At 54.0% G+C, this 24,569-nt stretch overlaps 1 protein-coding gene across 1 annotated transcript; it reads left to right on the top strand.

Annotated features, from left to right (window-relative positions):
• Positions 1-5,301: 5,301 nt before the first annotated feature.
• RAB26 (RAB26, member RAS oncogene family) lies at positions 5,302-23,296 on the top strand (the record flags this gene model as incomplete). The annotated part of the gene is made up of 9 exons (XM_079542724.1): positions 5,302-5,487; positions 7,236-7,346; positions 20,643-20,684; positions 21,274-21,340; positions 21,422-21,474; positions 22,230-22,295; positions 22,718-22,774; positions 22,990-23,066; positions 23,194-23,296. The coding sequence occupies 9 exons, from the start codon at positions 5,302-5,304 to the stop codon at positions 23,294-23,296; spliced, it is 762 nt and encodes a 253-aa protein (XP_079398850.1).
• Positions 23,297-24,569: the final 1,273 nt, after the last annotated feature.

Raw genomic sequence — 24,569 nt, 5'->3', positions numbered from 1 at the left:
AGCTTGCCTCAAAAAGTGTTAACAAACCCTATTAGCACATGTCTCTGCACCTTTGTAACCCAGGTTATTAATTGCTTGGAGAAATGCTGCTTGCTGACAGCCATGGGCGAGCATCATTGCAAGTGTGAGAGAGGACAAGCAGAAAGACAGAAGCTATTGATTTGGGCTGATAAATACTGCTTGGCCTCAGAACAGCACACTGCCACTGCCTTGCTCTGATGGATGGCTGAATGAGATGTGGGCACGGAGCTGCATCTCTTGGCACACAGAAGCACAGCTCTGCCTCAATCAGGGAGGTGAGGCTGCTTCTCCCTGATGCAGAACCCACTGGCCAAGGCATGGTGCAGAACAGCGAGCAGCAGTGTAATGGCTCACTCCAGTAGGGGCTCTTTCCCAGCCCTGGCACTTAGCACTTCACCTACGGTCTGGATAGCAGCTTGATGAGCCTCTGCACACCCCTGTGCTAACTTATTACTACTGCTTATTGTTTTACAGGGCCCCAAGGAGTGCTGCACGTATCACTGAGCTGTAGCTGGCCCCAAGATGACTTTGGCCTCATAGTGCCTAAAACACAGTGTGCAAATGTGAGCTATGGGGGTTTATCTACTCAGTGCTGATGGTGAGATCCTGTGGGTGATGCAGCACAAAACAGCCCTCAGTCTGTCCTCTCTCTGACTCACATGTCAGAGGATCAAATACCCCAAACTGGAAGGGACCCATGATGATCATCGAGTCCAGCCTCTGGCTTTGCACAGGCCTACCCAAAATTCAAATAATATTTCTGGGAGCATGTGTTCAGAGGACAAGCAGCCCCTCAGCACTCACCATGCTGTCTGCATCCAGAGCCTCGGCCATCTCTGCACCCTTCAGTCATGGTGCTTTCTCCATTGCTCTGCACCCCTCCTGCATTGTGCACCATCGCTCTTGCACTCGCTGTGCATCCATGTGTGTTCTGCAGCACCCTGAGATCTGGCAGAGCACAGCCTCAGCTGGGATGAGGACATGAGCACCACGAAGAAGGCATGAAGCTGCTGCCTGCCCTGCTCCACATGCTGCAAACCTACCAGCGCACGTACTGATAAAGCTGACACTGTGCCATGTCTGCACACTTGCTTTTGAAATCATCCCCACACCCAGACCTTCCTCACTGCAGGATGTCTCTGTATCTCACTACAAACCATCTTAGATGGTTTTAAGCGGAGATATTTCTAAAATATTTGATGTCTGTGGCGTATCTGAGAAGCATTTGAAATATACTAAATAGCTTGGAAGTGTCTTCTGTCTCGGAGGCTGAGGGTTTGTTACTCAGCCTTCTCTCTGTAGGACACATTTCAAAGGACTTTTGAATGTTTGACTTCATCACATCTGAAAGCTCTCGTGGGTGACTGCTGGAACAGAGCCAGGCTGAGGGCTCTCATGTGTTCGGTGCTCTGCTGGCTGAAATCATGGCTCGTTTCTGTCTTGGCACAAGGAAAACTAATTTCCTGGCCCCAGCCCAGACTTGTTGGGACCTGGCATGGTTGCCCTGGTGTGCTCCAAAGGGCTGGGCTGGCATGGTGCAGCATGGTGGTTCCATAGGGATGCTCATGGGGTGGTGCCAAGGCTGCTCTGCTGCATCTCAGCACTGCTGGTGGTGATGTGGGGCATGGAGCTGTGAGAGCAAAGCCCTGCGAGGGCAATGAGGTCCGTGCATGCTGTGAGCTGCTCATCCTGGGGACAGCTTCCACATCGAGTGCCATGAGTGGGTAACACCACGTTGCCCCTCCAAGGGGACGAGGGGAAGCAGTGCCCCATTGTTGGCAGCTGCACCAATGGGTTCCCTGTCCTGCTGGGGGAGCAGGGATAGAACCCAGCACCTGGTCAGTGGGTGACAGTCTGAGCTCAGCCTCTCGGCTGCTGGGTATGGTGCATGTGCTTTGGGGGTGAAGGAGGGCTCAGAGAGGTGGGCTAAGGATGGAAACAGAGTGACTGTGCATAGGAGAGACAGCAAACGAAGTAGCCAGACAGAGGAAGGAGGTCTGCAAAATAAGACTTGACTTGGCAACAAAAGAAAGTGGAAAGACAAAAACAGTCTCCCAGCAAAACATTGGAATTTAACTTTCACAGCTGCAAATGGAAAACAATCACTTCCCACACGAAAATAACTGATGGGCTGCATTGACGAAGAGATGTCTGAGGAATTTCAATTAAAAGCCAGTGACGCTGACAAAGGCAATGAGATTGAAGTGTTCAAAGGTAAGTGAGCAATGGGGAGGGAGGAACAGTAAGTGGCAGGCAGGGAACAATGAGTGCTCAGCTCTGCGTGGGCTGGGCCCCTTGCATGGAGGCAGAGGGAAAGCGCTGAGCTCTCTGTTTTGCCCAGGTTCTCTGTCACTACTGCACCATGGCAGCACCATGGGCAATGTGTTGGCCTTGTCACCATGGTGTTACCTTTGCCTGGCTGCTCTCCTGGGCCTCCCATCCGGGTGATGTTTGTCCTCTCTTTCTGTGACTTCTCTTTGGAGACAGAGCTATGTTTGCTCTTTGCCTGTAGGAGCAGAAAAAGCAGGGTGAGATACCAGGCCTTGGAGCAGCTGGGAGAACTGAAACTTGGCTGGAGGTACTGCCATAGGTGATGGCAGAGACAAAGCTGAGCCGCAAGCAGAGCATGGCAGGAGCCTGCATCAGCTTCTCTGCAGCTTCCAAGCCAGCCGGTGAAGAAGGCAGCAGACATGATGGAAGAGCACGTCCTTGTAAACTCTCTGCCACAAGGACAGCTCCACTCCACCTGAGCCAGCGATGGAACCAGAGACCAGCAGGCTCAGGCTGCTGGAAGGGCACTGCCAGCACCCCCAGAGAGGAGACCATGAAGGTCTCAACCACAGGTTTGGAATTTGCCAGGAAAGGCTCTGCCTGGGTCTAGCAGGAGGCTGAGAGCTGTGGTCCCTGTGTGTGCTGCAGCACGGCAGAGCTTTCGGGCTGATGGTCCTAATGGGGTTGTGCTGATCGGCTGCCTTGAGAAACAAATCCACTTACATGGAGATGCATGGGAGAAACAACTGACTGCTGCCGGCCCCACTCAGAGCCTGCCAGATCCTGCAGCCCTGCTTCCCCGAGGCACGCCGCATCTCCAGGCGTGTGTTGTTCCATTAAGCTATTTTTAGCAAACACATTCCCCTTATTTCAGCAGCAGTTATCTGATTAGTTCCTGTAACTATATGAGGAGCAACATTTCCAGGCATGACTGAGAGCTGTGAGCAGGCTGTGCCTCTTCACATGCATTTTCTCAAAGGGATAAACTTGCTGGGGCTGCTCCTCCTGCTGTGCTCCCATGGCTCCGTGGCTCCAAGCGCCGGCATTGCATGCAGCCGAGCTCTGCAGCACGCGACCTTTGGCAGAGCAGCAGCCAGCAGGCAATGTCCCCAATGCCACCTGCAATAAGGGACCATCCCTGTGCCACGTTGCTGAGATGCAGCGACGATAAGCAGCTGGCTTTGTTTGCTCTGAGCATGAGACTCTTAAAGACTTCCATCGTCATCAGCTGTAGTGGGGATGGGGGAAAAACAAAGTCTCTTTGCTAAAGTAGTGCTGGTCCCAGGGAGTCTGTGCACCTTTCCAGCCGCTTTGTTGCTGCATGGGGACAAGCTAAAAATCCCATGGAGCCATTGCTAGCTCCACAGCATTGTACTTTGCTCCCTCCACCTCTATTGACCACAACTGTACTGGAAAATCAGATTATAGAGCAAAGCCTTGGCACCAAGTCTGCTCTGCCAAGTCAGGTCCTCCATCTCCTGGATGGATCATGGCAGGAAGAGGGCGAGAAGCCTCTGCTGTGACAGCTCTATCTCCAGCCTCAGCAGAAGGGAGCCCAGAGCTCTGCAGCCATGGCTGTGTGTGTGGCTCAGAGTGGCAGAAGGGGATCTCAGGGGGAACTGAGCCCAACTCATCTCCCCCGTCCATGACAGAAGCTCTCAGAGCTTTGCTTTCTGCCTCCTCCCTCCACAGTGGGAATGTTTTAAGAGAGCAGAACAGGAATTCACTGCAGCTTTAAATGCACTCAAAGCAGCCGTTCTGCTGCACGCAGAGAAGCACTGCCCCGGGGGCATTGCAGGTCCGGGAGGGGAGGAGAGGATTTGGGCTCACTGAGGTGCCCACTTATGCAGCTCAGCCCTTGGGGGCACCGAAGGTCCCAAAGAGCAGCGCTCGCTCTGACTGTAGCAGCAGTACAGTGTCACCATGGTGCGCTCTGGGCTCTGCCCGTGGCTCAGGTTGGTGTGAGCTCCTTTGTATTGGCCATCAGCTCCTCCTGGGCTTGTGCAAGCCCTGTTACTTATTTATGCCTTCATTGTGTGCTTGCTTGGCTTCTCACCAGGGAGATTTATTTTCCTCTCCTGCTCCGACAGGACTGCTCGAGCCTCCTTCTGCAGGAAGGATAAGGCTGTGCCGCTGGAACTCTGTCACACAGCTAAAGACATTTATTTCAGTTGAGGGAGTCGCAAGTGCCTCTGGTGACACTTCATTTGCAGCCAGAAAGATGCAAAGTGTTCCTCACTGAAACCAGTTGCTGAGACACTGAGGATAGCACAAGTTGCCAGTAGAGCAGACAGCACCCGCTGCCCCCCAGAGTATGCTCTGCCACCCCCATTTCTATGCCTGCTCTTCTCTTCCCTGTGCTTCTCTCTTGCCCATGGCTCTGCCAGCTGTGGAGCAGTGCAGGAGCTCCAGCTGCTGGAATATGGACCCAGACCCAGAGAGCAGCCGCCCCCATGCACTGCTGTGAGACTGGGGTATGCAGCAGATCAGGGGCAGCAGGCAGAGCGTGGAACACAGCACTGCACCCACATGAGTGAACGCGCCCGTGCTGCACCCCTAGAGCACATGTGAGTGCGCAGTGTGCTGCTCCTTTTGTGGGTGCGGATGCACGGTGCGCAAGCATCCTTCGTGGGTGCAAACGCACGGTGCATTGCTCTCTTCGTGCCTGCAAACGCACGGTGCTGCTCCCTCCCTGGGGGCAAACGAAGGCCGCTGCTCTCTTCGTAGGTGCAGACTCACGGTGCGCTGCTCCTTTAGTGGGTGCCCTCGGGCCGCCCCTTCCCGCACTTGTGAGAGCCCGCAGCTCCGCTCCCCTCCCGCACGAACACCGCTCGGAGCACAGCGCGCGGCGGAGCGCGGCCGGGGAGGAGCGAACGGGCGCGGAGCGGAGCGTGCCTGGCCCTCGCCGCCGCCTCCGCGGCGCTGCCATTGGAAGCGGGGCCGGGCCCGGGGAGGCGGCGGCGGCGGCGGTACGGCCCCGCGCCCTGAGCGCGGCCGCGCTGCCCCGGCATGTCGCGGAAGAAAGCGGCACGGAGCAAAGGCGGCGGCTCCGCGCCCTCCGCCGCGCTGCCTCCCCCCGCCGCCACCGCCCCGCGGAGCCCCGCGCCCGCTCCGGAGCTGCCCCGCAACGGCGGCGCTGCGCCCGGGCGGCCCTCGCTGAGCAGCAGTGGAGAGTTCTACGACCTCACCTTCAAGGTGCGAGGGGCTGTGGGAAAGGGACTGCCCGGGGAGGGGCAGGCCGGGCCGGAGCAAAGCGTGGGGTGCCTAGGGGCGTGGGGGGATCCGCGGGGCCGTGCCGTGCCGTGCCGTGCCATTACGAACCGAACCGTGCCGTGCCGTGCAGTTCGGAGCCGAGCCGTTCCATTCCACGCCGTGCTGAGTGCAGCAGCCCTCCCCGCGGCCACCGGCAAAGTTCCTCGGAGATGGGGTGGCCGTAGGGCACCTACCGTCGTGCCCTCACCCCCCCACACTCCGTGCTTTGGCCGCCCGCTAACCGCCGCCATCCCCTACTCCACATCTGCAGGGCTCAGCCCCGCCACCCGACCCAAGACTGTGTGTCCGGTGGCTCTGAAGGAGGCTCCGTGGAAAGCCCTCCACCAAAGGGCTCCTGCTCAACTTTTGCAAGTGGTGACAGATGGCTTTCTGCTCAGACTGGTTACCATAACCTTCTGCTCCCTCTTTACCAAGATAAAGAATTGGGTTATAAACCAGGATGACAGTTTCTTTGCGTCGCATTGGATCTGCTCTGCCTGCTGTTGAACTATCTCCAGCTTGTGCTTTCCTGTAAGGGCTCAGCTGGCTCTGTCTCGCTGCTCTGGGTTCTGGCTTGTGAGCCAGTCTCATTTCCAACACAGCTCTCTGTAACCCAGCATGGAGCTCTAAGCTACAGGGAAGGTGGTGTTTGCTCTGGCGAGGTCCGAGTGTTGGTGCGCGGTGCCAGGAGCGCAGCACCTGCGGTGCAGCCATGGCATTGTAAGGATTTGAGATGTAGGTTCAATTCTTTGGGAGGCAGTGGTTGCTGGTACAGCTGCAGCAGCAGTGCAACAGCTGTGCTGATATGGAGCTGACCTCGTATGGATGCTGCCCTGAGCTCAAATAAACCCAACCATGCCGGGTAGCAAAGGGCTGTGCTCTGTGTCCGGGTGTTCCTCACTGATGGATGCTATGCTGTGTTTGGTGCCAGCCTAACCTAATGGACTTCCCCTGCTCCCTCTGCTGAGCTGCCCCACAGACAGCAGTAGCCCCCTGGGGCAGGCACGGGTCTAGTTCCTGCTGGCAGAGCTGCTGGGGGGAGCCCAGCCTCAGTGCTGCTGGGAGTGGTGGGCTCAGGGGTGGGCACACTGGTGTCGGAAAGTTTAAAAAAAAAATCAGCTCTGCTGTTTTGTACTAAAATTTTGCGCACACACACACACACACACACACACAAAAGACTTTTTTCTCCCCATCCCCTGGATCCACACACGTACATATAGGTTTATCTGAGCTCACTGTGTCATGGCTCTCAGTAGGGCTGCATGGGGCGGTTGCAGCAAGCAGCTGCTGTGGGGCACCCCAGGAAAAGAGCCGGAATGAGCCCCAGAAGAGAGGCATCCGTGTCTAGGGCTGTCTCCGTCCAGGTGGAGTGGCAGAGCCCATGGCACTGGTTGGTGCTGCTGGCTCCTGCGTGGGTTTGCTTTGACCCAGGGCAGTGCCTGTGTTGGAATCGTTGATATTTGGTCACAGGCTGACAATTTCTGCAGGGACAATGGCAGTCAGGCTCATGGAGGCAGCACCGTGCCCTGGGTGTGTGGAGCAGTGCAATGGAGTGGTGCAGCAGCCCTAGTGCAGCCAGGCTGAGCAGCTGCTCGTATCCAGGATGGGGCTTTTGGGTTGCAGAGGGGTAATGGCTGCGGTGAGGCTGCTTCAGGAGAATGTTTCCTAACCCTGCTGCCTCCCTCCTGCAGGTGATGCTGGTGGGCGACTCGGGGGTTGGCAAGACCTGCCTGCTGGTGCGCTTCAAGGATGGCGCCTTCCTGGCGGGCAGCTTCATTTCCACCGTGGGGATTGACTTCAGGGTAAGTTGGGATGTGCCAGGTTGGTGACTGTCTTCAGAACACCAAGATGCTGCTCCAGCCATGTGGAGCTCGGCATCCTGCACCCGTGCATACCCCTGGGGCTGCGGGTGGAGGAGGCAGCTGATGGCTGCAGCAGCGTCTAATTATGGCTCTGCATAACAAAGGGGAGTGAGTCCTCCCTCTGTGTGCCCTGGAGAGGGTTTGTGTAAGCACAACTGTTTGGCTCTGACCATCTGCCCCGTGAAAATATTTCCCTAAGCCAATGTCGTTGTTTTAAAAACTGTGATAGAAAACAATAACAAAGTGACGCAACCCAACATCTCCTCGAGGCATCTCCAAAGCAAACCTTAGGGGCACTGTGCAGGAGCTCTGTGTCACTGATTGGGCTGCACATCCTTAGCCCCATCCTACCCGGACTGAGGTGGCCATTGCCCAGGCAGCATTTTCTAATGCTTTTGCCTTCGGGTACTCTGTTGGGAGCTGGTGACTGGCTCTCCCAGCTGTTGTTTGGTGGGGGTGTTGGATTGAACGGGGGACCTGGAAACAGGCAAGCAAAACTAGCATCCCCAAAGGGTGGTGGTGGGCCATGTCAATCTGGAAGCAGCAGTTGGAAGAAGACTGAGGTTTCAGGATGGATCCCAGCCCCTTCCTGCTCCCTGCAGCAGCTTGGGACATGTGGCACAGTGTGGGACAGTGGTGCTGTAGGTTCCTCTGTCAGCACTGTGGATGCCCCTGTGCTGCTCGTTCCGTGGGTTGATGATGCAGAGCGGTGCCCTTGGCTGTGCTGTGCCCTCCCAGCTGCCTTTGTTCATTCAGAAGCTGCACAGATGCTGTCCTGGGCACAGACAGAAGCTCTGGTGCCACTGTTCCTGCAGTTCTACCCCTTGCATGTGAGCGTGTCCTGCACTGCAGCTCTTGATGCAGAGTGAGGCCACAGGGGCCACAAATGTTGGTGGATTGAAGCCCATAGTCGTATTCCAACATAATCACACCATATTTTGAGTGTTCTTAAAAGGAAAGCACTGTATTACTGATCACAGTGATTGATACCAAGGGCAATCTTACAACCTGTCACTTATTGATCAGAGTGCTGAAACAAGTGCCACTGAGCAGCAATCAAATTAGGGTTAATTTACTCCTGTAATAGAACTGCTGGAGGTGCATGGGTCTGAAATGGGCAGATTATGCAGCGGGAGACATCAGGAGTGTGTCCTAAACCTCATTATTACCATCTCAGTAAGACGCTCATCATTTTTCAGGGACATGGAAATAGTTCTGTGATTGTACATCTCCTCTGCCATTACGATAATCCTGTTTGCAGGCGCCGAGTAATTGTGCCCCTCTGCTGTTTGCATTACAATGCACAATTACAGAACTCCAGGCTGAGAGCACCAGAGGCTTCTGCTGCACAAGCAGGTTTGGTGTTTAATTAGCATCCAGCTAATAACGGAGCTGTCACACTGCCCTTCCTTTGCCATCCCTGAATTCAAAGCCAGGTTTCTGGCTGAAGCCCCCAAGCCCATATGTGCCAACGGTGGCTCTGGATTTGGGATGGGCTCTGCTCTGCTCTGACCTCATCCAGTCCCTATGGGGCACCCAGAGCCCTCACTTGCATCCTTTGGGACTGCCTGGGCGAATGGCTGAAAGATGGTACTGCCTGAGCAAATGTAAATGAATAGAAATCCATATAAAATTAATCAGGCATTACAATTCTTAATGACCCCCTAGGTTTTTCCCTCCTACTGGTTTAAGTTACGGAGAGTCTCTCATGTTTTGTTGTTTGTAATTGTCTCCTAAACAAACACAAGGATGTTGATATAAATACCAGTGTTTCCTTTTCCAAACAGACTGGGGAAATTGCAATGTTAGCATTAGGAAAAAACGCATCAGAGTGGAACCTTCACAGTTCAGAGATGCCCTTCAGCTTCCTATCCTGTAGTGATCCATTGATGGGATCCAGTGATGGGAGCATTTGGGAGTCAGAGCCAGGCTCCAGACACCTCCGTACATCCACACCTCTGCCTGTCATTGCCATTCTCCCCATCCCAGGGAGCACACCCATGTTAAACAAACACTTCTGACAGTGTCAGCTTTGGGCTCCCTGCCCTTGCTGGACAATAGGTACCCAGTTATTGCCTCCCACAAGCTATGGCTGCCAGGGCCGTGCTGAGCACTGGTCTACTTCTTCCCCCTGGGCACTGAGGTCCTGTGGGACATCTGGGTCCCCAAAGCTCCCATCCAGCATCTGTGCAGCTCGCCTCACCTGGAGCTCCCCAAAACTTTGTGCTTTAGGAGTTTCAGGCAGAAAGGTGCCCCGGAACAGAACCATGTTAGGAATCAGAGGAGTGAATCCCACCTTTCCTGGTTGGGCTGTAACATCTGCACTTTGGGAAGGTGGCAGAAGTGTGCGCAGGAATGGGTGGCAGCTGACCTGGAGCGGTTCAAATGGGGCTGCCCGTGGAGCACAGCTGAATTCAGGGGTCTGTGCTAATTGGACCTGAAAGGAGAGAACATAAAAGAGAAAATTCAAGATGAGCCTTTTCTCCCTGGGAAGAGGCTCTAATGAGGTTCTTTGCGCTGAGCCGGGGAGATGCTTTTTGTGTCAGTCAGCCTTACAGACAGGTCTGCAGGGAGCAGCTCTGCCGCTCCTTCTCCCGACTCGTGCAGCGCGATCCCTGCGGGCGTGCAGATCTCGTGCTGCGGCCCCGCTCCGCCACTGCGTGGGCTGCCCAGGTTTCCCGAAGCCCCGACCCAGCCCTGCTCGCAGGGACCGCTCTGCTCAGCCTTGGTCGCACTGCTGTTAATCTGCCCCCAGGAACAGCTCCCACGCTCGGTAAATAAAAGCTGTCACTGGTGGCCCTGAGCAGTGAGGGGCTGTGGTTACATCCTGTGCTGCTCCGGAGCTGCGATCAGTGATGTGTGATAGGGTTTTTTTTTGCATGAGGTGTGAGTTGCATCTCTGTTTGCGGCTCTGTTTGTGTGCTGTGCCAGGCAGTGTTCCCATGAAGGGGCTGAGGGCTGTGTTCTGCCTGGCAGTGCTGTGAGCAGCAGCGTGGGGACAGGGAGATGTCCTCAGCTCACATCCCCAAAGGGCACTGCCCATATCATCTGGTGCTCGGTGCCCTGCTAGGGCTCGGAGGGAGCCTTACACTGGGTGCGCCCCTCCGGTGGCTCTTCCTCTGCTGCATTTCTCGCTGCTGTATGGATGTTAATAGAAGCCAGTTGCTGATTTGATACTTTTGCTTTTGTCGCTGTAAGGAGAGCTGGGATCCATTTGCCCAGAGGAGCTTCCCACCCTGCTGCCAGCTTTCAGAGGGTTCTTGTGGTGCTGTTCAGGGACCCCACATTTATTTTATTGATTTATTTCATGTCCGATTCTTTGGATAGCAGCCATTGTGCAGCTGCTCCCTGCTCCCAGGACAGCCTCTCCAATAGTTGTTATTCCCAAACAGCCGAGCCCTGCTTTGCTTTCAGCTAGTGCTCCTTTCCCTTGCAGAGAGATGCAGCTTTGCAGTCTACTCCCGATCACACGAAGGCAAAGCTGTCATTTGCATGCAGGGCTCAGTTGCCAAGAGATGCTGAGAGCAGAGCCCGTCGGGCTGCACCCTCTCCCTCCCAGCTGCCGGTGTTTTATTCATGTCCCTTTGGCTCTCGCATTTGGAAAATAATAAACCTCAGTGTGCTCTGGTTCTGCAGCACGTCGATGAGTTGTGAACGCCCGCATGCTGCCGGTAATCCCAGTGGGCAACAGCCTAAATTCTTGCCCTGGGGAAGGCAGAAAGAAATGAAACGATTGCATTCAAAGCAGAAAAGTGCTCGAGTTGCTCTTTACGTGAGCCCCAGAGCTCAGGCAAGAAAACTCTCATGCAGTTTGCATGGTGATGTGAAGGTGATCTCAGTTCACAAAGGGCTCTCTTATGATCCATAATGGATTTGGTACCTAACCCAGCTGTGAAGACTTGCATCCATCCCAGCCAACAGTGAGAGTGCTGGGGCAGGGGGTGGATTTTGCAGGCATCGCTGCTCCCGGCTCATTGCTGTGTCCTGCAAGGAAGTGGCTCACAGCCTATAAAACATTGAAATAGGGCCAGAGCGAGTCTAAACGGTCTGAATATTTAATGGAATAAATTTGGCTTAATTTCACTTTCATCTTTCATTTGTGATAAAATATTGAATTCAAAGGTGCAGAACTGGGATTTTCTTTGAAAGCAGAGGGAAATGGGGCCTTGTAGTCTGTCTGAGTGCTGGCTGCTGGGGGACGTCCCTCAGAGCTCCCCTGGGAACGGTGGGCGCTGACAGCAGTGGGGTCCTGGGTGCGGTGCTGCGGGTCCACGTGCACCCAGCACGGAGACAGCGTGGGCTGCCTCTCCTTGAGCTGTTGCTGACTCATTCGTTACCGCCGATTAATTATCTGCCCCCAGCAGGCTGCGGCACGTTTTGGAGTAAACGAGCCTTTGGGGCAGCGCGGCGCAGCGGAGCTCGGCGGGTGCTGGTGATGTTGGCCATGCAGTCAGCAGCCCAACACTTGGGGGAGTGCAGTGGGTGCTGCAGCAGTTGGGCTCCAGCAGTCGGGCTCCAGCAGTCATCCCCGTGTCTGGGCAGGGAATGGGTTTTGGCAATGTATGGCACTGGCAGAGCATCGTGTCCTGGCACTCATTGTGCTCCAGCACTGGGAACAGGCAGTGCCCACCAATGGTCATCTCCCTTCAGATGAAAATAGAAAACAAAAAACCTCCCCCCCCCCCCCCCCAACCCCTTTGGATAATGGAAATATTTTTAATAAAGGATCACACCCCATCTGAGTGCATGGGAGCTGTGTTTGTGGAGGGAAGGAGCTGTGCCTGAGCCATTGTCCATTCGTCCTTGGCTGGCAGTGGGGGGGGGTACTGGTTACTATGGAAATGGGAAATGGGCAGATCGAGATCTTGTTTACCTGCAGAGCTCTGCCACAAGGAAACCAAACATTGAGCATGGTGCTGGTGGCTGCTGGGGACAAGGAGGATGGAGGAGGATGAGGATGGGCAGTGGGAGCTGGTGGGTTTTCTGTGCAGGACATCTCTGCCCACCCCATGGGAACATCCCTGCCCTCTCCATGGGGTTTTGCCTTTGGTCAGAGCTGGAGGAGAGCTGTACCGTCCCTACCTGTCGGCTCTATCCCAGTGGTCACCATGCAGAGCACTCCATGGCTCTGTTCATCCAACGAGGGCATGCAGTATATTTTTAACCCTGGCTAAGCACCAAATCATTACCTCGAAGGACTTCAGAAACCTCTCTGAAACAACAGCAAATATTTCATATTTATGCCTGCGTGGGAGAAAATATTTCTCCCTGATTGCAAGTAATATCTGTCAAGAGCTCGTGCAGCTCTGGAGGTTGGTGAACATCCCAGGGCACAGAGCAGACCCACAGTGTCAGCACCAGCACAGCACCACTGTGGGGATGCAGCCGGCCCCGTTGTGAACATCCGGTGAGGTTTTGTTTCATTTTGTTTTAAATTCTCTCAAAGCTGTTTAATGGAGGGTATCTGTGCTCAGATGCATTTGTGCAAACAATCCCACACTGGTTCCATGCCCTGCAGCGAAGCCATGGACCTGCAGCGAGCCGGGACCTTGTGGGCCTTGGTTGAATCCTGAGTGCAGCTCCGGATGCTTTCCTGCTGGCTCTCAGGCCATGCTGTTCTTATGCCCAAGTGACACATTTGGGAAATGGAGGCTTTTGCTTTTCCAGCTTTGCTTACGCGGGTGTCTCTATGGAAACCACTCTGCCATCCTCCCCTCACCAGCGGGCTCCGATGGCTGAGGGAAGGGAAGGGCTTGTGGAACGTGCACCGTTTGGGCTCTGGCCCTGTGATCAGTGAAGCCCCTCTGTGCTGCCATGGCTTTTGGTGCTAGGATTTGTCACCCCATAGGAATGGTGCAGCTCTGCCCCCTGCACCCAGCCCAGCCCTGCGCTGCTATCCCGACGGTGGTCCTCAAAGTCCCCTCCAACCCTGGGCGTTTGATGATTTTGTGATTTGTTCTATGATTCTACAATTGATTCACTGGTTCAATGATTCTATGAGTGATTCATTGATTCAGTGAATCTATAATTCCCTGTTCCCATCCTGCCATGGAGAGCTGTTGGCATCAGCACCATGTCCTTTGCTCTGAACCTTAAAAAAATGCCCATTCATGAATGCTTCCCTCAAATCCAGGTTGAAGGGGCTGCCAGGCAGAACCAGCCCCTCTTTGGGGTGCATTGACCCTGCTGCAAGGACCTTGCTTGGCTGCTTGCTTGGTGACGCTGAGCATTGGATTGGAATTGCTGTGTTTTGCTTCCTGGTGTTATGCTGATGGCTGCAGACGTGGCACAGTGGTGGAAAGGTGCAGCATCCATTAATGCAGCCAAGCCAAGGTGATGGGACTTGGAGCACCAGTCTGTCTGCAGGGGTCGGTGTCACCCGTGAAGTCCTGCACATGCAGTCAGCCCCATCCCTGTTCTGGGTTCACCCAGGTTGTGTCTGCCCCATACCTTTGGCTCACTTTGCATTTTCCCTGCAGTGCTCTGTGTGGTGTTGGAGCAACTCATGTGGGCTCCTTGGTGCACACAGCCCCTCTCGCTGCACGCTTGCCGTTGTAGCGGAAATGCTGAGGGCTCACTGCTACTCACAGCGCCTCTTTTTAGAGCTGAGCGTGGGTTTTTGGCAGCAGTGCTGGGCAGCCCACGCGGCCTCAAGCAGTGCCAGCCTTGGGAAGGGCTGGCAGGAACATGGGTGCTGTGCCGTGCAGGACTTTCTTGAACCCATTAACATGCCGCATGTATTAATGTGCATGAATTAATGTGAGAGGTGCTTGACAGCGCCCAAAATAACTTTGCTCCTGAGCAAGTGTTACTGCATGGCATATGTGTTTTTACCCACTGAATACTGACACACAGGAGGTCACATTTGTGCTAAAAGCACAGCTCGCTCAAGAGACCCAAGCAAAACCCACCAAGGTGACTGCAGGCGGCTTTGGGTTCAGTTTTATTTGCAGGAGGGTTTCTACCCTCTCTGTGGAGCAGAGCCCAGTGGAGCACTGTCCTGGTTCTGGGACAGCAGTACATGATTTGGGCAGATGCTGCTATTGGAGACAAAAAGATTTGTGGATGGAGATTATTGTGGCAGTGCAATGCAGCAGTGTGCCCAGTACCTTGCAGTCCCCTGGGAACTGCAGTGCGGTTGCATGCGTGCACCGAGCCTGCAGCAGGGCTGTGTTTGCAGTGACTCGTGGCTTCTTACTGGACATTTTCATTTGACTTTTGCTGGGTAGCTTCTGTGCTGTGCCAGCAGTTGAAGGTTGGTTGGGGTTCCACTGCCTGCAGATAGAACATTTTCCCAGTGGCAGCCGCTAGTCTCCTTTGCTTGCAGGGTGTTGGCACCGGAGGCGAATCTGGCAAAGGGGAAGCAGGAGCTGGCAGAAAGAGGAGACCAAAGCTGTGGATGCCAGGAGGTGCCCATCAGCTCCATTCCCAGTGCAGACGCTGCAGCACGGCCTGTGCCTGGCAGACGGCATCATTGCTATAATTGCTGCCGAGGTGCTGCGAGATGCCAAAGATAGGTCTGGGAGGGGCTGCGGGGTGCCTGCTCTGAGCCTCGCACCCAGACTGGAGCAGCCTGCTTTCCATCACAGCGCTGTAGCACAGCTGTGTTGTTTCTTTCTTCCCCATCTGAAATGTGCCAGTGCTCAGCAGTGCTGCCCAACACCTCCGGCATGCCGTGGGTCCCGCATGGCTGTGCGACATGTAGGGCTGGGCCACGGGTTCTGCCCCCAGTGCTCCCCAGCTGCTTCCTTGCAGTCTCTCTGGGATCACAGCTGGCAGCTCCAAACTGATGTAGAAACCTTGCAGAGATCCTGCTTTGATAGCAACAGGAATGCAAGAGTTGGGGATATTGCTGTAAAGCAGAAAAGTCGATCGTGCGCTCAGTGCTGGCTTGCAGCAGGCATGGGATCCAAGCACCAAGACCTTGTATGTATGGGCCATTGCCAGTGGAATCATGGAAGATAGATTGCAGTCATTTAGTTGCTCTCTTTTCCCTAAATTCTTCCTTTGAAAGACTCAGCTGGACCCAGGTTTCCTGCTTAGATGGAGCTTGGCTTCCCAGAGCTGCCTGGCGGTGCAGCCGTGGGTGAAGGATGAGTGTGTTTGTGCTGGGATGTGATAAAAAGCTCCAGATCCATTTGTCAGATCTGTGGAATTATTATTATCTTTTTTTTTTAGGGATGAGAAGTGCTATTTAATGATGCTGTTTGCAGTGTTGTCTGCAGAAGATGCTCCGTTACTGCCAGATGCTGCCAGGATTCTTTCCTTATTTCCTTTAATTGGATTGCAAAGTCATCTCTGAAACTTCAGGCAGGTTTCCATCCTTTTGGGTGCCAGATAGAAAGAAGCCTGGCTGCACCTCCAGCTGTAATTACAGACCCTGCTAATTGCATGCCATGGTGGATGGAGCCAGAGGGCCTTCTTTGGGCACATCTCCATTGAGCAAGGCACAGTCCTGCAGCAGCGACCACGCAAGGTCAGTGCAGCCCCAAGGCTGCAGGGCTCAGGTGGGATTCCCAGGACCCTGATCCAAGGATTGAGACTATAATCAGGGCTGCTCCCCACCCTGTGGCTGTTGTAGAGCAAGCTGAACAAAGCAGATTGTTTCATTTCTGATGCTTCTGTAGCACAAAAACTGATGCAAGGTTTTGTTTTCCCTCAGGAGCAGAGCAAACAATTCCCTGTACAGCAATAATTGATGACCCATTTTTCATCCTCGTACCACTGACAGGTGCTGTGTATGTTGTACGTGAGAATAGATGCCACAATAAATGTGCTGTGGAGATTCCTGTTCTGCTTTGCAGCATGCTGTGTTGTTGGTGAGGAAAATGAAGATAAAAACGCTGAGCACCATGTTACTTATCCCCAGTGTTGGCACAGATTGGCGTGAGCCATCTCTGCCCTTTTGTTTCCAAGGCTCCTGGTTGGGAAGTCAGCATGGCTGTCTTTAAAATCTGTCTTCTGTGATAAAGCAGAAGAGATGCAGGGGTGAGCCCCTTCCACCCACATCTCCTTGGGGCCATTCCGCAGGGCATCCCAGATCCCAGTGTTCTCATTCCATGGGCACTGCTGGGCTGGGATGGGGGAGGCTCTGGGGGAGGATGCTGAGGAGCAGAGCAGGGCCTTACTGTAAAACCTATGATCCTCAACAGATCCTCTTACCCCTAATCTGCCCCTGAGACGTGTCTCTCTGCTTCTTGCCAGAAAAACCTTTTATGTGCAGACTGATGTGAATAAAAGCTGATAAGCCCCTAATTCTTTGGTATATCTGCTCTAAAAAGAGGATTGACTCTTATCTGCTGTGGGGCTGGCAGCCAGGGAGATGCTAATTGCACTTTAATGCAGTGTGCATGGCCCTGGAGGAGAGGGGCAGGTGGGCTCCTTCCCTGTGCCGTGCTGGGTGTTGGGTACTGCCTGGTTCTATGCCTGTCTGCTGCTCCGCAAGGTGGAGACACCAACTTGGCATCATTCTGAGGGCTCATGTGAAGCTGTAGTAAGGGTTCAGCAGTGCTTGTGCTACTCCAGCGTCTGTTTGCAGGTGTTGGAACTTCAGTATTTGTTTAGATGTTGATTTCAGATCCATGAGCAGTGTTTGCCTGCTGCACTCTTGCTGTGTTTCCCCCATCAGACACCACAGGAGGTTTACAGTTAGCTGACTTGCAGGGCTGGCCCTGAGCGGGGCCGAGGGATGCTTTGGGGTTGAGGGATGCTCAGGGCCGTGGTGACAGCAGTTCTGGTATGGGATGCATTCTCACCTGGGACCTTTCCTCCCTTAAAGCATCCTGTGCTCAGCCCTAGCTCAGTGCTGTGTTATCAGTGTGAGCTGCATGCCAGAATGTGGCAAAACTGCCGTCCTGGGCTGCAAGTGAGCAGGGATTGGATTTTTTCCTTTTCCCTATCCACCCACTGAGGCTTCTTGAATTCTGGGGGGCTGTTCTTAGAGCATCTGTGCTGCCCCAGGCCGGGCTGCTGTGGCTGGAGTTGCTGAGCTCGCTGGCAGCAAGTGTGTATTCCCTGGGGAAACTCCAGGGTTTTAATGAGCAAATTGTGGTGTCCTGCTGCTCTGGGCAGCTTTCCATATTGATCCTTCATCCATTTCCATCGCTGCTCTCACAGACAATGTGTGTGTGTCTGTCTGTAGGTGCAATCCTGCTCGACTGTGGGGTGTCTCTGCTGGGGCAGGAATTTGGGGTCTGCGCACCGATGGCATTTGGTGCCATTCTGTTCCAGCCTCGACGCAAGGGTGGCTGTAGTGTCCACCCTGTGGCTAAAGTCCCAGCTGCGGGCTGGGCTCAGTGCCTGCCCCTGCAGTGGGGTTCTGGGGTTCTGCCCTGCAGAGTGACCACGTCCTCATCCCTGAGTCTCCCTGTGCCATTGGTGTCCCCGTACCATCGCTGTGCATGGAGGCGATGCTGTGGCTGGGTTACCCTGAGCCCTCAGGTGTGCTGGGGGAACCAGAGGGGGTTCTCCCCCTCCCCATGCTGGAGAGCTGCACTGAGCAGCTTTTGATTTGTCAAGTTTAACTGTGAAGCGAGTTAATCCATGTATACAACTGAACGCTTAAGGCTTTAATTAATTAATGAGCAAACGTGCAGAAAAGCTGCAGGGAGGCAGAGAACACTGGGTCGGGTTGTCCATGCGATAACTGACCACAAGTTGGTGCTCCGGCCTTGGTGGGCAATGCACGTGGCTCCCAGTGGGACGTCCTTCCACGGACAGTGCCCCAGCAGCAGCTGCAAGCACAATGTTGGAAAGCAGTAGGCTGTGGGGAGCAGCCTGTGAGTCTTCCCTTCCTCTGCTTCCCGATGGCAGTGCTGGGTGGGTGATGCTGCCCATCACTGAGGTCTGTCTGCACGATAATAGCATTGCCCCTGCATCTGTGAGGCTCCAGCTTTATTTATCTGATGTCTTGAGGACAATTTCACTTACAAACATCTTGTTCCTGCAGCAGCAACTCTCAGAGTGTTCCACACTGTAAGCTCTGCTAGAAAATGCTTTGACAGCACTGTCAAAGCCCGTGTGAAAAGCTGTGCAAGAACTGCTTTCCTGAACATACAGAGAGCGACAGCAGAGATCAGTTGCACGGACAGCTTTGCTGCAAGCATTACGTCTGCTATAGTGCTCTGTGTGAGCCTGTGCTCGAGCGCAGTGCTCCCTCACTTGTCCTGAGTATGTCCTGCAGTGGGTGACCAAAAGTATCAGCTTCATACTGCAGCCTCGCAGATTCATCCATTTTCCCCAGCCTGCCCCAGCAGCACCTCAATGCACAGCTCCCTGCTGCTCTTCCAGATGGTAATTAAGCTTAAGAATCCTCCCCTAACCCAAAATGTAGGGCAGTTGTAATTAGTGTGAATCCTGCTGCTGCTCTCTTGCTTTTAATTAAGCTCTTCCAGAGAACAGGTACTAAACGAAGTGTCAGCACTCAGAAGGTGGTTTGCGGAGTGAGGTTTGTGGGGTGAGGTTTGCAGTACAGCCACTGCCTGTTGTGCTCCAAACCCACAGCTGTGCTCTGGGCATCGCTTACCGAGCAGAGGGTCGAGGAGCTGCCACATGCACCCTGGGCTGCTGCCCCCCACTGCTCGGTGCCAGGCACAGCTGTTTGCAGCATGGCTGGGATATGGGTATCAGGCTGAGCTGTGCTACAGGGCAGAGTGCTCTGCAGGTCCCCAAGCTGTCCTGCTGTGGGCAGCTGCAAGCTGTCGCCTGCAGGAAATCACCTGTAGCTGCTGGCAAATGTTTTCCTTTTGTCGAGCAATGAGCATAAATCTATGAAATATTTAGTGAGAGCTGGCTGATTACAACGAAGAAATGAACAGATATCTTGGAAAAATGATGTGCAATTATTGCAAGGTATTCTACATCCTACCAAGGCAAACTGAAAATGTGCTGATGCTTTATTAGGAAGGCAGCAGCTCCAGGCTGGGCTAGGTGTTCACACTGCTACTGCTTGAAGCTGTGATGCAGCAGATCCATCAGCAGCTCCAGCTGTGCACCTTTCCCTTTCCCTTTGCCTTTCCCTTTCCCTTTCGCTTTCCCCTCTGCAGCCGCAGCCAGGCTGCCCACTTCTTCCACTCCTGGGCTGTGAGTCACTCCTCTCCCTCATCTCATCACTGCTTTTGAAGGTATTTATAAACCATGTTCATCTCCCTGCGCTGGCTTCAGCAGACAGTGTAAATTTAGCGTGCTTTTTCGCTCCACGCCATCCTCCTCATCCGCATCCTCATGGCCATGCTCTAATGGAAAGCAATGGGATTGGCATCACAGCAGGTGCAACCAGCATCCCACTTGGCCCCGTCATTGCTTGGGGCTTTTTTAATCATGCCCCGGTGATTACTGTGCTAATTTCTGTGGAATTCTGCTCCTAGCTGTGGGACTGCTTTATGTTTAGGACTGGGTTTGGTTAACACACTGGGGATGCTGAGTGCCTCACAGTGCCCATCCTACAACGCTGCTGGCTTCAGTGGGGCTCTGAAAATCAGCATCCAGGGTGCTGGTGATGCTTTGCTGCTGCAGTCCTGGATCTGTCTGGGAGTTCATGGCATCAAATAGGAAAACTGTGGTTGGTGGTGCCAGGGATATCTGTGTGTCCTGTGCCTGCCTGGTCAGGCGCTGCTGCTGCACATCACATGGTGACAACTCGTGGCTCACCTTGGAGCCGGTCCACAAAGCAATCGCTGTAGGGGCCAATTAATTTGCTGAGCATCCTGGTGGTGTTGTGGGAGCTGCTGGATCATTATTTGCAGTGGTTTATGCAGGAAGAGGGCACCCAGCACCATGCCAGACCCCAGCTGGGGCACAGCGGGCATCACCTCACCACAGATGGCTGTGGGGACCAAGCCCAGTGCTTGCTGGGAGAACAACAAGTAAAAGCAGCAGGAAAAGGAGATCTGTGTAAGTTGCTAACTGAATATGGAGTCGCTTGCTGTGCCTTTTGAAGGCTGCTAAGATGGGATGCTGGCACTCGTTAATTTATTGCCAGAGGTGATCCAGCCCGAGCCACACACCACATTAAATCAGCATTGCAGACACGAAGATTTAAATATCCAAATAGATGTAACTTGCAGCAAACACAGGAAATGATCTTCTCGCTGTGCAAATACAAATTGCTCCAACAAAACGGGCTGCGATGTGCAAGTTTAAAAAATGGGGAGAGAATATCAGCAATGCACTGGCAGAGTTGGTGTGGGGCAGCAGCTCCCAGCCTCAGCGCTGCTTCTCTTTTGTCTTGTCTTGCAGAACAAGGTGCTGACAGTGGATGGGGTGAAGGTGAAGCTGCAGGTGAGTCCCTGGAGCTGTGCTTACAGTGTTCAGGTGTGGTAAAACCCCTCAGAGCTCCAGGGCTGGGGACAGCCCCAAGAGTCCAATCTCTGTCCCATGTTTGGAAGCTGCCATCGTGTGTGTCCCCACTTCGCCAGCTGTGTTGGCATGTGGATGTGCACATGTGTACATGTGCAGCCCAGCCATGCCAATAGTGCCCTCCTTCCCCTGATAGCAGCTCAGTGCTCTGGAAACATCGCTGTGCTAAAACTGGATCAATTCAGTGCACGGTCCCTGTGCATCCTTCTGCTGGTCGATTTCCAATGGAGCTCACGAGCCCTTTGTCACACACCCATGTCCCTGCGGTCGGATGTGCTGAGGAACAGGGAGGTGCTGCTTACATATTTATTGCACTTGTCACTTCTCACCATCCTCAGCGAGCTCCTCTACAGCTGCAAACTGCTCACGTGCAAATAGATCAGCCCCTGGGTTGCTGTTAGAAGCAAAATGCTGAAAAAACTTTGTGGGGTTGCAGTGTGCTATGGTCATGTGCTGTTTCCATCCTGTGAGTGGCGGCATGATGCTTTCACCTCTCTCCTCTGCCTTGCAGATCTGGGACACGGCTGGCCAGGAGCGCTTCCGCAGTGTCACACACGCGTATTATCGGGATGCCCATGGTGAGCACATCCCCAGCAGGGCTGGGGGGCTTGGGGAGCACAGCATGGTGCCAACACTAACACCTACCACTCTCTCCACAGCCCTGCTCCTGCTGTATGATGTCACCAACAAGGCATCCTTTGACAACATCCAGGTATGTGTCGCACCTCCCAGACTGCTCCTGATGGCTTCGGGCAAATCTGCGTGTTTCTGGGGTGCTATTGTTGCTCCCTAAGCCCTGAATCTCCAGCTGGTGCTCAGAGCAAACCCGTGGGTCATTGGCTGCAGGTGGCATGGAGGTTTGGCAGCCTTCATGATACCCTGTGCTGGAGATGAATGGGGTTCAGGGAGCCTGGGGAAAAAGAAAGCTGGAAGGAGCTGTGGCTGGTGCTGCCCCACAGCAGAGGTGGTACTGTGGGAGGTGGCACTGTGGGAGGTGCATGCCAGCTGTGCGAGCTGTGGGCATTCCCAAAGGGCTGCAGTCAGTGCTGTGTGCCCAGCTGGCAGCTGCTGAGGGCTGCTGATGAAGATGCCGGAGGACACGCAGAGAACATTTTCACTTTCCTGGCAATCAGAAAGGTCGATGGACTGGGTTCAGTGACAGATTTATGCCACGTGTAATTACAGCACCAGCTGGATAGCTTGCTCCTGGTGATCAGGGGCAGCAAATGCCAGCAGCGAGGTGCTCCCTTGTCCCCACTCTGCTGCGATGCGTCTCCATGTTGCCCCATTGCCTTAGCAGCAGACCCGGGCAGAGGAGAGGACCAAATCCTACTGTCCCTCATTCCCTGCAGACCCACAGGTTCCTCACACATGGCACCTGGTGCCCAGGGCTGGGCAGCCCCAGCTGACTCTTCCTATTCCTGAAGCCCATCTCACTGCAGCCCATCTCTGCTTGTGTCTCTCCAGGCATGGCTGACAGAGATCCACGAATATGCACAGCAGGATGTGGTCCTCATGTTACTGGGAAACAAGGTGAGTTGGACCCATGGAGCTAGTCCTGCCAGGATGCTAGGGATGTGGGCAGGGATGGGTGCAGTGCAGCCATGCAGCTGCAGGTTTTGGGGCAGCAGAGGCACAGAAAGTGACCACATGTCCCAGGGAGGGATGCAGTCATCACCAAAGCCATGGTCCTGCCCATCTCCCTCCTGGTGCACAAAGCTGACTCCTGCTCTGCGTGCTGATGATCTGCAGAGTCTCTCCCAGGGATGCTGCATTGAATTGAGGTGCTGGAGATGGAAGCAGTGTCTTGTGCTCACTCTGTGGATCTGAGTCCCAGATCCCTCTTGCTGCCAGGGCATTGCTGCTTATGCTGATGGGATGGAATTCGTGGGGCATGGGGCTTATCTAATGCTGAGCTTCCAAATAATCTCCCTTTGTTCTTTTGCTGTTGGCAGGTGGATTCAGCCCAGGACAGAGTGGTGAAAAGGGAAGATGGAGAAAAATTGGCTAAGGTATGGGAGGTACTCTTTGCTGCATGGGGGTATTTGTTATGCTCAGATTGGGCAGGCAGCACAGCAGCCATGGGGATAACTGCGGAGTGGGATTCATCCTTTGTCTCCCTCTCTTCTCCCTCATCTGCTCATCCCTTAACCCTCCACTGCCCTCCTTGGTTCGATGTCTTCACATTTCTTCTGAAGCTCTGTACAAATGCTGTCTTGTCCTGCAGGAGTACGGGGTGCCCTTCATGGAGACCAGTGCCAAAAGCGGCCTCAATGTGGAATTAGCATTCACAGCTATCGCAAAGTAAGGGGGGGGTTCTGGCTGTGGGGAGGACGGCATGCAGCACCAGTCACTGTGAAGGGGCTGGTGCCACACAGCTTGGTAGCAGGCTGTGTGGGCAGAGAAGTAAAGTGCTTTCTCCTTCCTGCAGAGAACTGAAACACAGGTCCATGAAGCTGCCCAACGAACCCAAATTCAAGCTCCATGATTACGTGAAGAAGGAAGTGAGAGGCTCAGGCTGCTGCAGGTTCTGATATGCTCGGTGCATTTGTACAGAGACTCATGCCACGTGTTTTTGTGCGCTCTCTCCTCGTGGACAGTGTGTGCATGTCTGTCTTGTGTCTGTATCTGCGTAAAAGGTGAGCTGAGACGTGGGGGTGAAAGCAGCAGAAGCTCCTCAGGCTGGCAACAGGCTGGCAGTGCTGCACCACAGCTGCTCCGAGCCCCGCAGCACCCACAGCCCCGCAGTGCTCCACTCCTGCAGAGAAGCAGCACCTCTCGCAGCTGCTCCACTCCTGCCTTGCCCAGAGCCACTTCCCGGTGCAGCTGTGGCTCCTGGAACGATGGGTTCCTGCATCTGTTCGGCAGTGACAGTCCTTAGCCCAGAGCGTCTTCGGGTGCGTTAGTGTTAGGAGTGATGATGTCGGGGAGTGCCTGCTCCCCACCAAACATCTGGGCAGAAAAAATCCTGAATTCCCTTTTCCCACACCTTTGGAATTCAGCTGTTCAGATTCTGGGGCACGCAGGAAGGCTTTGTTTTCAAGGCAACCGTTTTTGTAGCTGCTTACTTCTGCCTGTCCGTTGTTCCCGTGTTGTAACATACCTCCTCGATGAAGATTTCTCCTCTTCCCCGCAGAAGGCAGAGCTTAGATGTCTGTTTGAGTGAGCTCCTGCAAACACATCTGTTGTACAGAGATCTCCTGACTGTTTATCTGTTTGGTAAAGGCTTTGGTTCTCTTACTACAGCCATTTCTAGTACTTTAATGAGAAGAAAGCTAATGTTCTGCAGCTTATTCTAAATACCTTTATGTAAGTGTGATAGCATTTTTAGACCACAACAATGCTTTGCTATCTCTGAAGTTCTCTTGGGACAGCTCTTTCTTCTAACAGAAGAAAGATGAGAGTGCTGTAGGCATTGATTGTACAGGTCTAAGACTCTTCTGCCAGCTCTCTTCAATGGACTCCTCACCCCTTTTGTCTGGTGCCAAGCGTTTGGCTTTTGCTTTTTTCCAAGTTGCACTTCAAAGTACAGATCTGGATGATGTGTTTGGCCTTTGGCAATTTTCTTATTCAGCAATTCCACATGCACTAACACCAGGTGCCCACTGCATTGAACCTCCCTGCACTGCTCTAAATGGACCACTGAAGTCAACCCACCCTTCACTTCCCAAACACCAGCTTTCTCAGCAGTGAGTCGGGGTGCAGCTGCCCCTCATTGTGCCAGCTTGGGCTGCAGCAGCATTTCCAAAGGGCACTCAGCACAGGAGCCAGGGGCAGTGACAGAGGAGACCCCTCGGAGCTGCACTT

This window comes from Tetrao urogallus, assembly GCF_951394365.1.
Source record: "Tetrao urogallus genome assembly, chromosome: 15".
Taxonomy (NCBI): Eukaryota; Metazoa; Chordata; class Aves; order Galliformes; family Phasianidae; genus Tetrao; species Tetrao urogallus.
Note: the sequence above shows the minus strand (reverse complement) of the source record. Positions and strands in the feature narration are given on the sequence as shown.